General features: G+C 32.6%; 1 protein-coding gene across 1 annotated transcript; it reads left to right on the forward strand.

Moving 5' to 3' along the window:
* Window positions 1–1,586: 1,586 nt before the first annotated feature.
* On the forward strand, window positions 1,587–4,985 carry LOC108469047 (homeobox protein BEL1 homolog). Its single transcript, XM_017769935.2, has 4 exons — window positions 1,587–2,909; window positions 3,232–3,614; window positions 3,855–3,915; window positions 4,095–4,985. Exons 1-4 carry the CDS (start codon window positions 1,977–1,979, stop codon window positions 4,746–4,748), a joined length of 2,031 nt encoding a protein of 676 aa, XP_017625424.1. The 5' UTR covers window positions 1,587–1,976; the 3' UTR covers window positions 4,749–4,985.
* The last annotated feature ends 13,614 nt before the right edge of the window (window positions 4,986–18,599 follow it).

Raw genomic sequence — 18,599 nt, forward strand, 5'->3', positions numbered from 1 at the left:
ATAATACATATTAAGGGCAATAATTTAATTTAATAATATACAAATATGAAAAGCTCGATAAAGCTCACAAACCATTCGAGTCAAGTATTACTAAACTTGAATTCGACTCGATTGATAGCTCAAGCTTGGCACAATAATTATTGAATTGAGTTTAAATTTTTTCGAGTCGAACTCAAATAACTTGCGAGCACCAATATCTTATTTACACCTCTAGTCCCATCTCATGGGTAATAAAAAGAGTGATAGGTAATAGAGAAATTGATTAAATATTATATGGACAAATAAAAACATTGGACCACACCTTTATAGTCATCACTATATTCTCCTCGTGGTTCAGATGGATGTTCTTTCATTTTTTATAAATTTTGAAAAATATATTGATACAATGCTTACTTCTACCCATAAATTTTTTCAACCCTTAAATTGAAAGAAAAACATATTTAACTGTGCTTGAATTCACGTCCACCTCGTTGTTACAATAACAACTGTACCAACAAAGCTAAAGTTATATTTTTAGATTTTATATATTCTGTTCACTTTCTATAACTTTTAAAATATATATTAGTTTTCTAAATATATTTTTATAGATTTTATATATTTTTATTTTTACAATTTTGTTAAAAATAATATTTTGATAATTTTTAATTGTTATATATTTTGGGATTTTATATTTTCCTTTTATATATATATATATATATATATATATATATATATAATACAATACCTACTTCTATGCATAATCCTTCCAACCCTTAAATTGCAAGAAAACGTGTTTAAATACACTAAAAATCGTGTCCTTTTCATTGTTGCAATAGCAAATGTCCCAACAAAGCTAAAGTTATATTTTTGGATTTTATATATTTCTTTCCTTTTTATATTTTAAAAATTCATATTGGATTTATAATATATTTTCATGGATTTTGTGGATTTTTATATTTTATATTTTTTTGTTAAAAAGTACATATATATATATATATTTGATTTTTTAAAATTGTTATATATTTTAGGTTATTTTATATTTTATGGATTTTTGTATATTTCTTTTACATAAATTATTATATTTTTAATGTAATTCTTACTTCTATTCATAAACTTTCTCAACCCTTAATTTGGTGGGAAAATGCACTTAACTGCGCACAAACTCATGTATTCTTTGTTGTTGCAATTATAACAATACCAATAAAGTTAAAGCTATATTTTTGAATTTTTTATTTTTATATTCTATAATTTTTATGTATGTTTTAGATTACATATCTTTTTTTTATTTTTAAAGTTATATATTTTGTAAAAAACAAAATGTTTTCATTGGCTAAATTAATTTTCTAACACTTTTTTTAAAGGTTTGTTAAATAACTGGACTAAAATTTTATGGGAATGATACTTTAGTGACAATATGGCAAAAAAATATAGAGGACTAAATCATTAATTAAGCTTAAAAAATTAAAAATTATTTAAGAAAAATTAAATGTGGCGGCTGGTAGTTTTGATAGCGAAATTCTAGGGATTACTTTTATGTGTACCTGCTTTAGTAATTTGGAAAGCAGAATATTATCTTTCTAATCATTAATTTATTCCTTGATTCCAAGTTTATTTTATTGTTCGTTGTGAAATAATTGAGGTGGATGGATGGAGGATTTTTTTTTTTTACTAGGGTAGGATGCCTATTTTGGCTTTTTTCACATCTTTAATGCATTGACCCACTTGAGCTAGAGGGGATATAGAGAAGCAAAGGCATATATGAGAAACTATGATCACGGCTACATACAAGGGTCATCATCCCACCTCTATATCTGATCTGCTATTACAAACTTCGTTAACAAAAGTCTATCTTTGTTTTAATCCTTCGTGGATTGAATCTTGATGGAATTGTAATTGCAGAACCAGCATAAACTTCTATCAGTATCTTAGAAGCAAGTGGGCGAGAAGCATAAAAGAAAGGAAGATCAAAAGAACAAAAAAAAAAAACTTTGGGTTACATGGTTAGGGAGCTCTGTGAAGATAAACCAAGGAATATTGTCTCATCAACTGGGTTTTGTTACTCAGATGTTTCATCTGGTAGCTCCCATCCGGTGAGTCAGATCCAAGGCTTTGACTCCAACCCAGACCCAGATATCTTCAAGTACTTGGCAACAGGCATGGAGATGATAGGGGTTTCAAAGAATCTACCGCAACAAGGTGACAGCTACACGGTGGTGTGGAAACGGTCCTTGAACAAACATGGAAGCAACCCTGATCCTTCATCCAATACAATCAATGAGTCAACAAGCGATTTCTATCAACATGAATTCCACAAACCTGAGTTCACAGCTGGGATATCTGAAACTGAGACGAGTACTGGGAATCTAATAGTGGGAGCGGAGACAGGTCCTTGGCAAGAGAACAGGTTGCTTGTTGATGATTCTTCTTATAGATGTGTTTTTCCTTGTGAAGAAAACGAGAGGCCAAGTCAGGGTCTTTCACTCTCTCTTTCATCAAATAATCCTTCGACTATCGGCCTACAGTCTTTCGAACTCAGACAAACCACCAGTCACAGCACTCATGATCAGCAACATGATATGAGGTTTGGTTCAAATGCTAGAGATGGTTTCTTCGAAAAGGCTCCAAATATCCAACAGCAACAACAACAAACCATCCAAAGCGAATTTCTGGAAGAAGCTGCGAATTTACATCATCAGGGGCAGCTCCAAGTGGCGAGTTCAAAGTACTTGGTCCCAACTCAGGAACTTTTGAATGAGTTTTGCAGCCTCGGAACAACGCAAGTTGATGCATCAGAGGAAAAACAGATCCATAAGACCAAACAGTGTGATGATGACAATGGAGCCAGTTCTTCAAGGAAGCAACCCCTTTATTCCCTTAACTTCATGGAGTTGCAGAAAAGAAAAACCAAGCTGCTTTCAATGCTGGAAGAGGTATGACATGTGCATTTCACTTTCAACTTTTGATCCTCAAAGATCGTTACTTTTTCTCCACAACTTTCTTTTTTAAATAAAGAAGTCATGAAATTTTATTTTACTGGGTGTTGATTGAAATGGGGATCTCCCTATTTTGTTTCTTGAACTAATTTATTGACTTGGGTCCTTCCCATAAATGCCGACGCCGTGACAATTCTTGCTTTTCATTTACTTTCAGGAACCTCAAATCCTTTTTCTTTTACCATGCCTTTGTTTTGTATGTATCCCCATGCTTATGTTTCACTCCTGTATCCCTTCCTCTCTTCTCATGTATCTTTAGGTGGATAGAAGATACAGACACTATCGTCATCAAATGAAAGCAGTGGTGTCTTCCTTCGAAACAGCGGCTGGCAGCGGGGCTGCGTCAGTATATTCAGATATAGCCTCCAAGGCCATGTCAAGACATTTTAGATGCTTAAGGGATAGGATTGTTGGTGGGATTCAAGCTACAAGGAAGGCCATGGGAGAAAAAGACCCGGTTGCACCGGGCACAACGAGAGGCGAAACACCAAGGCTGAAGATCATAGATAAAGCTTTGAGGCAACAAAGGTGTTTTCAACAGATGAACATGATGGAGAATCAGCCATGGAGACCCCAAAGAGGCCTACCTGAGAGATCTGTTTCTGTTCTTCGAGCTTGGTTATTTGAGCATTTTCTTCACCCGTAAATATCTCTATTTCTCTCCTTCCTACTACAAGACTCAATCATTTTATTTTTGTCATCTTATTTCCATCAATAGCTTCCTTTTCCTATATATTTGATTGGGTCAACTTCTCTCTGTTATTTTAATTAATGTAGATTTGATTCCGTTAAGATATATTTATGTATAGGGCCCATCTTTCCCTTACCATCCATGGCTGGTGCCAAGTTTCAATACTAACTACGTATTTCCATTAATTGAAGGTATCCCAGTGATGTTGATAAACATATCTTAGCCCGCCAAACTGGTCTCTCAAGAAGCCAGGCATGTTATTTTATTTTCTTAAACTCCCCATGAATTAATTTATGTTATCGATGGAGCATGTCTTGTTGGGATCTTAAATATTTATTATTATCATATGCAATTATTTTATTTGTATCATATCAAGATATCATAATATTATAGTTGATCATTCGTATAGTTTCTATTCATGTTTCCAATAGGTATCCAATTGGTTCATTAATGCGAGGGTAAGGCTATGGAAACCAATGGTGGAAGAAATGTACATGGAAGAAACGAAGGAGCACGAAAACAACATGGCCTCCTCAGATGCAGTTACTACTATCGATGGTGATGATAATAGTGGGCGGCCTAATCCAATTATTCTTCCCACCGATCAGAAACCCACACCGGACCAGCTCCTTCGAATTGATTCAGAATGTCTATCTTCAATTGTCAGTAGTGACCCAGAAAAAAATGATGCAAAAAGTGCCAAAACCCTTCAAAACCAGCACTTGCATCAACATCATTATCAGAAACAAAGTTTTGAAACCTCTGGTATAATGGAGTTGGACTTCTCTTCCTACAGTCATCATCACACATCGGGTGGAGCATCTTATAATGGAAGTGATTACAATGCTAACCAAAGTTGTTTCAATGGCGGAGGAAGTGTATTATTGACTTTAGGGTTGCAACAACATGGTGGGACTGGGGTGAGCTTAGCCTTCTCGCCTGTAGCACGAAGTTCAATTTTTTACCCTAGAGACCACATTGAAGATTGTCAACCAGTACAGTACTCACTTCTTGATGGTGAGGCACAGCATTTGTCTTACAGGAGCTTGATTGGTGCACGGTTGCTTCATGATTTCAATGGATAGCTAGGTATTAGAAAAGGAAAAGAAAGAAAGGAAATGGTAGATAAGTAGTTTAGGCAACAATGGTAAATACTGAAAACATATATATAGCTACATTAATTTAATGGCTGGTAGCTAACTCTTTTGAATTGGAAGAGCATGTCTATTTACTACAAGGCTAACTTGGAATTATTACCAGCTATTGATGCTAGGTTGTACAGATATTTGTTTCCTCTTTGGGTTGAATCTGTTTTGCTAAAACTTTAACCTATTACATCACTTTGTTAGTCTCTTTCTCTATCTGCCTAAATGTTTCAATTCAACTTCTCAACATTTTCTTTTGGGGCGCAACTAGATATTTTTATTTTCATTTTTTCACCTTTTATATAAAGAAAAATTAATTTAGCTACACAATTTGGTTTGAGGGACCTTAGCTTTTTAGATCAAGACAACTCCCCCCACCTAAGAATTACAGGATATTTGTGGTGGTTTCAATTGTTGTGGTCCCTAATTCATCTTCAAAGAACTGATATTTCATGTAAACTACCAACATGCTTTTATGGTTTTAAGCTACTGATGGAAAGCTACCTTTTCTAGCTTCTTTTTATATGTATGCAGTGAAAAATTCATTAGGTTTTTCTTCTTCTTCTTTTTTACACGAAAAGGGTTGATTTGAAAAAAGAAAACCCGTACTGAATTTCCATTTCCCAACAATAAATTATTGCAAATCACCTAGTTCCTACACATCAAATAAACCCCAATTCCACACTCTATTTTTAGCTGTGGTCTATAACTCATAGCTAGATATATAAAAACGGTGACTTCTCAAAAATTGGTAGTAGAATTGAGTTTATAAATTGAGAGAGGGTGATTATGCCTTAATTTTTAAAATTATCTATATATTTTTAGAAAATAAATGAGGTATTAGTTTTTTGGTTAAGTGTTAGTGTAATATTTCTTGAAACCCAAGTTCAAATCCCTTCTCTCACATCATTTGTATTATTTTATAAATTTTATCTTAAACCCTAGTATGTAACATGCCTTGTTTTTTAAAATAAATATTTCAAATTATATCAAGAATGAGTTATTGGTTTGATGGTTAAACATTAGTGAATTTATTCTTAAGGTCCTAACTTCAATTCCCTTCCTATGCAAATAATTTAATTTTTTAACAAAAACACCTTGTTTTAATGTGTGGGCCATCCAAGCTTAGTTAACCTAGGTATAAATATTAATTTTTTTACTAATAATCAGCCTTTAATCCTCCTCCCCATGCCCTAGCCGTTCCTCTTCTCCGATCTCCTTCTCTTTGATTTTAATTTTTTTTTCCTTTCCTCCATTGTTGTTGTCACCTACACCTAATTTTACCATTTTTTTTTTTCCTTTTTCTTTTTACAACAAGATTTGTTAACATATTCTCCACCATATTGCTGTCATTTTTTCTCATTAAAATTAGCCCCAAATCTGAAATCTTGAACTCCAAGATTGATCCCGAACATTGCTAAGAAAGTGTCATTGTCATTTCTCTCGTCTAGCTTGGGTAAGGTCTCTTCTCCTTTCAATTTCCTAATTAATCTTGTCCATTAAAAACCTAAATTTCTAGATCTAGAATTTGGGGGATTTTAAATGATTTCAAAGATATTTTTCCATATTTTAATGAGATCTCAAACAGTTTTAACATTTAGCCTCAATTTTGGCCATTGCGAGTGGTGGTGCGTGCACCTATGGGCAAGAAAAGAGGTTGTTTTGTTTCTTGGTTATTGCTTATATTTTTCCTAATTTGAGTTCTTTAACCCTCCTCATCAGCTTTTAAGCCTATTTCAATTAGGGAAAAATGTTCTTGATGGATTGGCCATTCAAAACCCACAAATCGTTAAGCGTGAGTGTAATTAAGGGTAACTAGTTTGTTATTTCGACATAGTTGTTGGGTAAAGGTTATGAATTGATTAAATGAAGGAATTTAATCATTAATTAGCTACTGATTTTCCAGTATATTATTGAACTTGGTGTTGACCCAAATGCCCCAAATCATCCATAAAGGCAAAGAACGATTGTATATACGGTTTGCATTGATACAATGTAAGGAATTTAACTAGATTGGACTCATAAAATAGTTATAATTTCAATGATTGGTTTGAACTCATAGCTGGTTTAATGGTAAATTGATAGAATTTATACTGAATTTTGGTAATTTAAGGAAGTATTAAGGAAAATTGAAATATTCGCTAGTGTGCTACGAGGAAGCAAAAAATAAGGTGTGGGTCCTAAACTCATAAAATTGTTTGAAAATGTTAAATATCATGTTATGTATGATAAATTAGCTTGCTAATTAGATTCTCTTAATAGCCAACTTATTGATTTTGTGAGTGGCCAAACCAGGTATGTTTCGAGCCTTAAAAGATTGACATGTTGGTAAAATTGTTTGTTTGATAGTATGAATGTTTGATTGAGTTTGTAATTTCATATTTTAAGTTACAAGATATGAGAATGTTTGACTGAATGATATAATGTGTTGAGATATTAAGCTTATGCATGATTTAAACGCATGGGATATTTGTTATATTGTGTACTGAAAAGGGTGCTATTTATGCAAAATGAAAATCCGTAAAGTATGTGAAATTTAACGATATTGATTAATACTAACACAATGGTAATTTTGAAGATTGAAACATAGTTTCCATTTACTAAAAGTATGTGATTATTGAAGACATGTTGAGCATGTCAAATGAATGTGAAAAGTATTGAAATATGATTATGTATGGGATTGTGTGACATATTCCATATACATTGGGTTGGGATTTTGTGGTTGACGGAGGAGTTTCGTGGAGTACCGGCAACATATTAAGTCTACATTATTCATGTCAGTGCACTGCACCTGGAGTACCAAGAGGATTGATGATTTTATTGCATATTATATGTTGTTGGCGATTGTATCGCACTATTTGATATCCGGCAGATTTTCTGCATTATTGATTATTCGATGGTTTTACCACATCAAGCTATGCTCATAATGTTTTGGAGTTTGGCAGACGGGTTCTAGGGAACTCGTGGCGTGTATCAGATGGTATGGGTAGGAACATTTTTACATTGCATCGTGTGCATGTAATATCCTGAATTAGGGTTTAATCGGAATAGTGGTTTTGTGACCACAAATCCGAGATAGAAATAATTATTTTATAATTATTTTGATGAATATGATATGATTGCATGATTGTGTGAAAATTTCGTGATGAAATTCTATGCCTAAAGTGTTTAAATTGAAAGTAGGGACTAAATCGAATAAGTTGCAAAATTTGCATTCTAGAAATTTTTAGTATGAAATTGTTTTGGAATATTAATGAGGAGGTCTTAAATAGTAATTTTACCAATTTTAAGTTCATGGACAAATTTAGGACATGGAAGGAATTTTTGGAAAGTTTAGTAGTAAGGGTATTTTGGTCATTTAGTTATTAAAATGAATTAAAAACAAAATTAAAAGCCAATTTTTGTCCATCTTCTTCATTAGGCCGAAATTTCAAGGGTTCTCCATAGCTAGGGTTTGTTTCAAGCTTCCAAGCTCCATAATGAAGAAAGACGTGGAATCGACCTCAATCGAGGAAAAGAAAAGATTGTGGACTAAATTGCAAAATCTTTGTATTTTGGTACCAAGTTTTGGACAAGCCAGCTCAGGAGTCGGGATAGGTCGAAGGCTCAGTCACACTATCCGGAAGACTTTTGGTAATGGCTTGTAAATTTAAGTATGGCATGTATAACAATATACATTTTTTGTGTAAATGATCTTATGGTATGGTGATGGAATGGTTGAGGAAATGCTTGATAATGATAAATTATGAAAATGGTTAGTTTAGATTATGTTTGATGTAAGGAAAATTAATAAGATACTTAGTGCATAAAAACTCATAAAAGAGATAAAATTTGCCATAAACAGGATACTGCAGCAACACTGACGCGAGTTTGAAAATTTACTAAAAATCATAGAAATTAAATTTGGTGATGGACTACATATCAAATTGAATCTTATTATGTCTAGTTTCACATGAAACAAATAAAACAAGTAAAGGAATTATATGTTAGAAGATATTTGAATTTTAGTGAAACAGAGTCATAGCAGTTTCTGAATCCCCTATTCCAACTTTAGAAATTCACCATAAATTGTAAAGATATAATTAGGTGGTTTATTTTATATTATAAGAATCCTTATTGAGTCTAGTTTCAGGAGAAATAAACCTCATAGTCATATAAATTTTGTACAGAGAGAAATATGGTTCGTAGTAAACAGAGGTCAGACCAGTCAAGTCCTGAAACAGGGGTAATTTTAACTAATAAACTGTACTAATTGGCCCAACCAAAAATTCTAGAAAAAAATTAGTAGATAGGTATATGAGTTTAGATTCAGGAAAAATTTACAGATCTTGATTTCGAGTTTCCTAACTCGAGATATGATTTTTCTTGTGACTGTGATGCAAGTAGCTTAAAAGCTGTGAATGTAGAAATAAATAATCCAAATTTCTAAATATGTTAAATTAAGCTTAGTAACACCTCATACTTGGCTCCGGCGACGGTCTCGGGCGTGGGGGCGTTACAGTGCACCCCATATTCGAATGTTATTGATTTATGCTACGCATCGTATTTTATTGTATTGAATGGTATAGAAATTAATGATTGTTACTTGAATGAATGATGACCTATGCTCATACACCATTTGACATCAATTTGATAATGGCTATGTAATGACATGAAATTCCTATGATGGTTATGTTTTCTTCTATTAATGCTAATATAGATGTTTTTTCCCGTTTAAATAATTATTCGACTCACACTGAGCTTTTCATAAGCTCACCCCCCAATAATGTTTAACTTTTCAGGTAAACCTCAAAATTAGGACCGGGCTTAGCATTCAGAGAATCACCTTGGACCTCAGACTATTTTTAATAAGTATTATTAAGTCTTTATTGGTTTATGATCTGTGGCTTAGTAACTTTTCTTTTGGGGATTTTTGAATGTATAGATTACTCAAGCATAATAACTAGATAATGCATGATATCGAGCTTAAGTAAAATTTGATATTATTCCCTAGTTTCCACTACATTGCAAATGAACTATTTTTGAACAATAAATCGATAAGGTAACTAATTTTTCAAAATGACTTGAAAAATAGTTTTTTCGCTGCATTAGTTTAACTTTGAGTTTCTTTTTAAAGAAGAGCGACAAGCAAACGATTTTTCTAAAACAACACTATCAACAATAAAATAAATCCTAAGTATACACGATCTAATGAATGAATGCTTTTAAGCTAACTCAAAGTACAACTACGATTTTCTTTAAAATGAGTTTATTTTTGGTCTTCAAAAGTAACATAAGTTAGTTTAGCCATTTCGGTGGCTAATGTAGCCTTCTCAATCTAGCCATAACATTTAGGCCCAAGTTTGAGAGGTTACATTTAATGGTATCAGAGCCTTGGTTCAAAACCTTAGACTGAGTTTTTAAATTTACTTAAATTTGTCTGCATGCATACATACATAAAAAAGGGGAAATTTGGGAAAACCAAGCCACATAGAATTTTGAAAATGATATTCTACAAAGAAAATCAGGTCCGAGACTCCAATGTCGGTTGCCATAGAAAAGATGCTGTTAAGTTATAGGTAAACACTTGAGATGTATTACTGTAGGCATAGCACTGAAATAGTTAGTATTTAAGTTTTCTTTGAAACTATAAGATAGGAAACTGAAAATTGACTAAAGATAGCTAGTGATTATTTTTTCTGAAATTGTAGATCAAATTTAAGACCATAGGATACGTAATTAACAAATATAGAAAGAGGAATCATGGGGCTCATTATCGAGCTACCCAATTTAAGTCATTTGTCTCTCAAGGAATTGTGCCTAACCCTAAGAAGACTGACATCGTGATTGGGCCTACTTCTGAAGGTGAAAACTAGAAGGTTGGGGATGATGCATTGTCTGTCCCAAGTGATATTAGGAGTTTTAAAAATGTTTTCAATATTATGGTTGAAAGGACTAATATGGAGGGAGAGACTAAACACTTGGAGTACAAAAGAAAGGAAAAGAACAAAGTTTGGAAAATGAGAGAGTGTACTTCCACTAGACAAAATCCGTGACCTTTAAAGTGGGCCAAATGAGTCAGACCTCAACAAAAGGTTGTAGTAGTTATTATTAGAGAAACTATTAGATTAGCTAGGATTTCGATTTGTAGATATTGTGGTAAGCGTAATCCAGTAGAGTTTCTATCAAAATTGGGAATTGGGGTATAAAAATCTGTTAGTAACGTTTCCTTAAAAAGATATGCAAAATATATGTTGGGAATTTAAGGAGAAGCATTGTCTGGAATTATGTTGGAATTAAAATTGCGCAGCGAAAGCTTTGGTGGCCTGGTTTGAAGGAAAAGGGATAACAGATTTTGTGACCAAGAAACTTTTGAAAATGAAATTTCTTTAAGGAGTGGAGAATTGTAACATCCTAAAAATCGAGGGTTAGTAGAATCGAGTTTGTGAATTGAGAGAGAGTGATCATGCCTTACTTTTTTAAATTATCTATGCATTTTTAGGAAATAAATGAGGTATTGGTTTTTTCGTTAAGTGTTAGTGTAACCTTTCTTGAAACCCAAGTTCAAATCCCTTCTTTCGCATCATTTTTATTATTTTTCAAATTTTGCCTTAAACCCTAGTATGTGACATGCCTTATTTTTTAAAATAAAGATTTCAAATTATTTCAAGAATGAGTTATTGGTATTTATCCTTGAAGTCCTAACTTCAATTCCCTTCCTATGCAAATAATTTAATTTTTTGACAAAAACCCCTTGTTTTAATGTGTAGGCCATCCAAGCCTAGTTAACCTAGGTATAAATATTAATTTTTTACTAATAATCAGCCTTTAATCCTTCTCCTCATTGCCCTAGCCATTTTTCTCCTCCTCTCTTTCTCTTTGATTTTAATTTGTTTCCTTTCCTCCATTATTGTCGTCGCCTACACCTAGTTTTACCATCTCTTTTTTTCCCTTTTTTTCTTTTTACCACAAGATTTTTTAACATATGCTCCACCATATTGTTGTCACTTTTCATCATTACAATCAGCCCCAAATATAAAATCTTGAACTCCAAGATCGATCCCGAACATTGCCAAGAAAGTGTCATTGTCGTTTCTCTCGACTAGCTTGGGTAAGGTCTCTTCTCTCTTCAATTTCTTAATTAATCTTGTCCATTAAAAACCTAAATTTATAGATCTGGAATTTGGTGGATTTTAAATGATTTTAAAGTTATTTTTCCAGATATTAATGAGATCTCAAACATTTTTAAAATTTAGCCTCAATTTTGGCCACCGCGAATCATGGTGTGTTATTTTTTGGTTATTGTTTATATTTTTTGGTTATTGTTTATATTTTTCCAGCCTTAATTTGAGTTCTTTAACCCTCCTAATCAGCTTTTAAACCCATTTCAATTAGGGAAAAATGTTCTTGATGGATTGGTCATTTGAAACCCACAAATCGTAAAGCGTAAATGCAATTAAGGGTAACTAGTTTGTTATTTTGACATAGTTGTTGGGTAAAGGTTATGAATTGATTAGCTGTGGTCAATAATTCATAACTAGATATCTAAAAACAATTTGTATTAAAGGAAGAAGTTATTGCAAGAAGATTGTGCCCTAATAAGAAGTAGGCTTTTCAATCTTGCATGGAATTTGGCTTTAACAAAATAGGCAAATTATTAATCTACTAAAAGTATAAGAGTTTAACCTAACAAAAACTAGAAACATGCAGTTAAATCAACCATTACAGTTATTGCATGCATTAATGAACTAATAATGAGTTAAAGACTGCAATAGCATAAATATATGCTTCCTTATAATGCTTGTACATTTTTAATATATTATGTTTTAATCATTCTTCTAAATTGTGAAAAATAAAATAAAATGCATGATTTTTTAAGGATGTAAACTCTAAGTCATATAGGCTTTTTTAGTAATATATGACACCTTTTACTTAAAATGTAATATTAATTTCAAGTATTTAATAATTAATTGGGTAAATTTTGTTCATATTAAGATTATGGGCATGATTTAATTAAGAATGTAATTTTGTGCTATTTTGCATTAAATTCATGCATAAATTAATTATTTTATGCTACATATTAATTTTGATTTAATTGTTGCAATTGGACCAAGGACTTATGCATAATTGCAGCGTTAGATGTAATAATTGAAATAGGGTGGAAGGGATTTGATTTGGTTATTGTTGAAATCGAATCACTGGTGGCATATAACTAGTTATTGAACAAAGACAAGAGACCTTAGTCGCAACAAACTACATTCGTAGATACAGAAAGGAGACTAGCCTATGTGGGTGAGGTAGCATTTTCAAAAGCAGAGCAGCATGGCAATGAAATGGCAGAAACATTAGCGACAACAGGTATTAATCGCAGGGTTATGTTCAAGGCGTGGTGATGAATGTTAGATTGGTAATTGGAATGCCTGGTTTTCATGTTATAATAACTTTTGTGACAATTGTATTGTTTAATTGGAACTACTATTCTATTGCTTTTAAACAGAATAGTTTGACTTAAGCAAAAAAAAAGAGACTTATGCATAGCTTATTTATTAAAGTTACATGGACATGAGCCAAATTCACTCTATATGGATGGCAAAGGCAATAAAAAATGGGTCATGTAGAAATTAATTTGATCCACTTGAAGTTGGTGCAATTGATGAACAAGTCTAGCAAGAATTTGGGTCATCAACTCGTCCAACTAAGGAAGAATAAAGCCCAATTCGGCGAGGGCATTTGGGCAGCTCAAAATTCACTTTTGGGAGATTTATTAGAGGTCCCTACAATTGCAAATTAATCAGAAATCAACACACAAGCTTTACCCATGAAACCGTCCACCATCTTGCTTGATTCAAGCATGATTTCATGCATGAATCAAACAACTAAATAACCCCCTATCTCCACAATTCATGGCCAGTCATGAGAAAGAGAAACTTAAGGGATTTTAAGCTATTTTTAGCAAACCTACTAGCCATCATGTAACGCCCCAAAATTTATAATTATGTTTCTATAAATTCTTGACACAGCTGTGTATCTGCTTCAGTGGTTAAGTGTTCTGGGTGTGTGTGTGAGGCCCCAAGTTCAAGCCCTGCCTTTAGTAAATTTTGGTATTTTTTTTTTCTGACTTAAGCCTTATACTTGCTCAGTGGGCTTATATCAAATTATTTGTAAACCATATCAGAATGAGCCTGCTGGTTCAAGTGTTAAGAGTGTGGTGTGTTGGTGGTCTTATGTTCGAATCCCTTTATGAGCAAGGGTGTAGTATTTTCTCTTTGCAATTTAATAGAGTTTCGATCGAGTGGGAAGTCTGAGGAAGTTGAGTAAGTGGGGAGAAAATCTAGGGATATGCTATCAAATCCATATTATTTTATTTTCTTTCCCCTACAAATCTTTTCATCTTTTTATTTTAACGTTTTCTTTCCCCTCCTGGCAAAATTTTAGTTTTTTTTTTGTTTCTTCAAATTTTGCTCATCACTCATAAGTTTCATTTGTCAAAACTATTTTTTTGAAAAATGGGAATCGACTTTTTAAAACGAAAGTTTGGAGTCGCCACCAATCCTTTTTGTTTAGGTGTGATCGGATCACCTCATAAAACATTTTGTTTTATTAAAATATTAATTTTAGCCTATGATATTAAAAATGGGTTCGGGAGTCGGTTACGTACGAGGAAGGATTAGCACCCTCGTCACGCCCAAGGTTGGTACCAGATTGATTAACTAATGTCCTAATGTCGAGAGTTTGAAATGTTTTAAAATACGATCCTTTTTAAAGAGTGTTTGAATAACTCGAGCTGGAATTTAAGACTCACTCGTTTCGAATGAATAAAATATTACATCCAGTACGTTAGGATACGACATTTTAAGCCCTCAAAACTGATACCATCTCATGATTTCCAAAGCGTGCAATTAAAAGGATATTTAGTTATTTGGTCAAACGAAAAACCAAAACCCAGCATGTTAAGGCACGATTTCTCAAATTTCCAACCACAGAATATTGCCCTTATTTGAAAAATCCTTTTTAATGAGTTTGGGTAAAAAATAAAAAAAATTAAAAGATAAAATCAATGTAACATTCAAAATAGAAAATCAGTTAAAACACGAAAATGGTCATACTTGGCGAATAATGATAATACAAATACAATAATAATAACGAATAACATAAACTTGCGGTATATAAAGATATAAATAAATAAATGAATAGCTACATAATAGGATAATATATAATAAGATAATAATAATGAGGACAAGAATAAAATAAAAATAAAATAAATAAAATAATTAATGAAATAACAAAGGAAATTCTAGTGAGAATTTAATTTAAAAATTCTAGCGAGAATTTAATTTAAATTGAAAGTGAACAAATAAACATATGAATTAGCAAAATGTTAGGTGAAATGGTTTTAAAAAAATTATAGTAATAATAATAGTAATAATAATACTAATAATACTATAATAATAATGACAGAGTGATAAAATAATAATAATAATAATAATAATAATAATAATAATAATAATAGTAGTAGTAGTAGTAGTAACAGTAATAACAAAAATAATAATACTAAAAATAATAATAAATATAAAACTCAAATTAATTAATTTAACAATAAAATAGCCAAAATAGTTGAAAAGGAACTAAATTGAATTGAAAATAGAAGTTTTGGGGCCAAATAGAGGGGAACAATCGACTTAAAACACGTGCAAAACAAAGAGGGACCAAAAAACAAATATCACTTCTCCCAAAACACGCCGTTGCCAAGGGGACCAAATTGAAACTGCAGTAGAACCGTTTAGAAATAAAAATAACTTTAATTGTAAAATCATAAAAAGCGGAGGGGCTAAAAGCAATTGGATGAATTTAGAAAAAAACAAAGGAATTGAAACGAAATGGAAAAAATACCCACGTTAAATTGAGAGAGGAAAAAAACAAAATTCAATTCCAATGGAAGTAGGAAAAGAGAGAATAATTTTCAAATTGATGTAGGAATACAAGAGTAATTCATCCTTTTCAAAGAATAAAATACCCCTATTTATATACATGGGGTTTACTAAAAATAGGCTAGCTAATTTAATAAATTAAAATAAAATAAAATAAAATAATATCTTCCTATTTTTGGCTTTTTACATAGTCAACAAAATTTAATAACTCCTTGGCTTTCTCCATCTTTTTGATTTGGCCCCAAATTAATGATTGTCTTTTAATTTAGCCCTTTTTGGGTTGTTTTCGACCGTTTACATCCTTTGGCTTTATTTATTCCGTCGATTATTATATTTTTTTCGGGCCCATGCCAAAATTGGCCTATTACAACTGCTCCTTTTTGCTCATTGTAGTGTAATGAGAATTGAGTAAAGACTATAAAAGGGCCAATTTTGCCTGGACCTGCTGAATCTCGACGCTTCTTTTTTTCCTTGTAATGCCCTCACGCCCGAGACCATCGCCAGAGTCGAGCTTGAGGTGTTACTAAACTTAATTCATTAATTTAACAGCTCAAACAATTTATTTTTAAAATTTCCAGACAAGTTGGCCAACTACATAACAGTCGCTTAAAAATTCATATCTCGAGTTCTGAAACTCGAAATCCAATTACGTAAATTTTTCCTGAAACTAGACTCATATATCTTTTTACTAATTTTTTCCTAGAATTTTTGGTCGAGCAAATTAGTACAGTTTATTAGTTAAATTCTCTCCTGTTTTAGGGTTCGACTACTCTGACCCCTGTGTATTACGAATTAGATATCTCCATGTACAGAGTTTCAATGACTATTCCGTTTGTTTCTTATAAAACTAGACTCAATAAGGATTTTATACATGTAAGATAAAACTCCTAATTGTTTTTGTAAAATTTATAGTGAATTTTTAAATTCAGAACAAGGGATACAGAGATCACTCTGACCCTGTTCCACCAAAACTTAAATATCTCACAAAATATAACTCATATACCTGTTTTGTTCCGTCCATATGAAAATAGACTCATCAACCTTAAATTTCATAACTTACTCATCATTTAATTCCATTTATACTATTTTTAGTGAATTTTAAAATTTACATCACTGCTGCTGCCAGATTCTGTTTTATGGCAAATTTTACTTTACTATAGATTTTCATGGACTAAATAGCATTTTAAACATACAAAACATCAAATATGACTTAGATTGGCCATTCCAATGGCTAATCATTTACAAACCCTTTTCTTGCCAAACCATAGTCATATCATAAGATCATTTATACAAAGTGAGTATTTTGCCATACATGCCACATTCAAAACACACAAGCCATTTTACCAATTTAGGCCTTCGGATAGTGTGAACGAGTCTTCGACCTATCCCGATTCTCAAGCCGGCTTGTCAACAACTCGATACAAAATATTAGCAATTGAGCCTATTCTTCGTAAACTTTGTTTTTCCCTCAATCGCGACTTGAATCTCGTTTCTCTTGATTATGGAGCTTGGAAGCTTGAAACAAACCCTAGCTATGGAGAACCCTTGAAATTTCGGCCTAATGAAGAAGATGGACAAAAATTGGCTTTTAATTTTGTTTTTAATTCATTTTAATAACTAAATGACCAAAATGCCCTTACTACTAAACTTTCCAAAAATTCCATCCATGTCCAATTTTTGTCCATAGACTTAGAAATTGGTCAAATTGCTATTTAAGACCTCCTCATTAATATTCCAAAGCAATTTCATACTAAAAACTTCTAGAATGCAAGTTTTGCAAATTATTCGATTTAGTCCCTAGTTTCAATTTAAGCACTTTAGGCATAGGATTTCATAACGAAATTTTCACACAATCATACAATCATATCATAAACATCAAAATAATTATAAAATAATTATTTCTATCTCAGATTTGTGGTCACGAAACTACTATTCCGATTAGGCCCTAATTCGGGATATTACATTCCTCCTCAATTAACCTCGTTCCAATCCACTGTATCTTTAGAGGTATAGGGATTGGTGCTTCGATCTGCTCCAATGTAATATCAGGGAAAAGAGATTTTTAGCTTCGATCTACTCCGCTAAAACTTTAAGGAGATAAGAATTGGTAATTTCAACCTGCTCTACTACAACTTCAGAGAGATAAAGTTTGCTATCTTCGATCTATTCCGCTGTAACTTCAGGAAGATATGATCTGCTATTTTCAGTCTGCTCCACTGCCACTTCAAGGAGATAAGACTTGCTACTTCAACCTGCTCTACTGCAACCTCAGAGAGATAAGGTTTGCTATCTTCGATCTATTCCGCTGTAACTTCAGGAAGATATGATCTGCTATTTTCAGTCTGCTCCACTGCCACTTCAAGGAGATAAGACTTGCTACTTCAACCTGCTCTACTGCAACCTCAGAGAGATAAGGTTTGCTATCTTCGATCTATTTCGCTGTAACTTCAAGGAGATAAGATCTGCTATCTTCAGTCTGCTCTACTACAACTTTAGGGAGATAAAACCTATTATCTTCAGTCTACTCCACTACAACTTCAAGGAAATAAGACTGGTGACTTAAATCTAATCCATTTCCGCTACATGAAGATAAGATTCATCATCTTCGATCTACTCTACTGCTACTTTAGGGAGATAAGACCTACAATCTTCAGCCTGCTCTTTTGCTACCTCAAGGAGATAAGGCTTGTGGCTTAAATATGCTCTCCTGCTACCTGGAGAAGATAAGATTTGTCGTCTTTGATCTGCTCCACTACTATCTCAAGGAGATAAGATCTACAATCTTCAGTCTGCTCCTTTGCTACCTCAAGGAGATAAGGCTGGTGGCTTAAATCTGCTTCCCTACTACCTCGGGAAGATAAGATCTACAATCTTCAGCCTACTC

The sequence above is a fragment of the Gossypium arboreum genome, chromosome 8 (assembly GCF_025698485.1).
Source record: "Gossypium arboreum isolate Shixiya-1 chromosome 8, ASM2569848v2, whole genome shotgun sequence".
Classification (NCBI taxonomy): Eukaryota; Viridiplantae; Streptophyta; class Magnoliopsida; order Malvales; family Malvaceae; genus Gossypium; species Gossypium arboreum.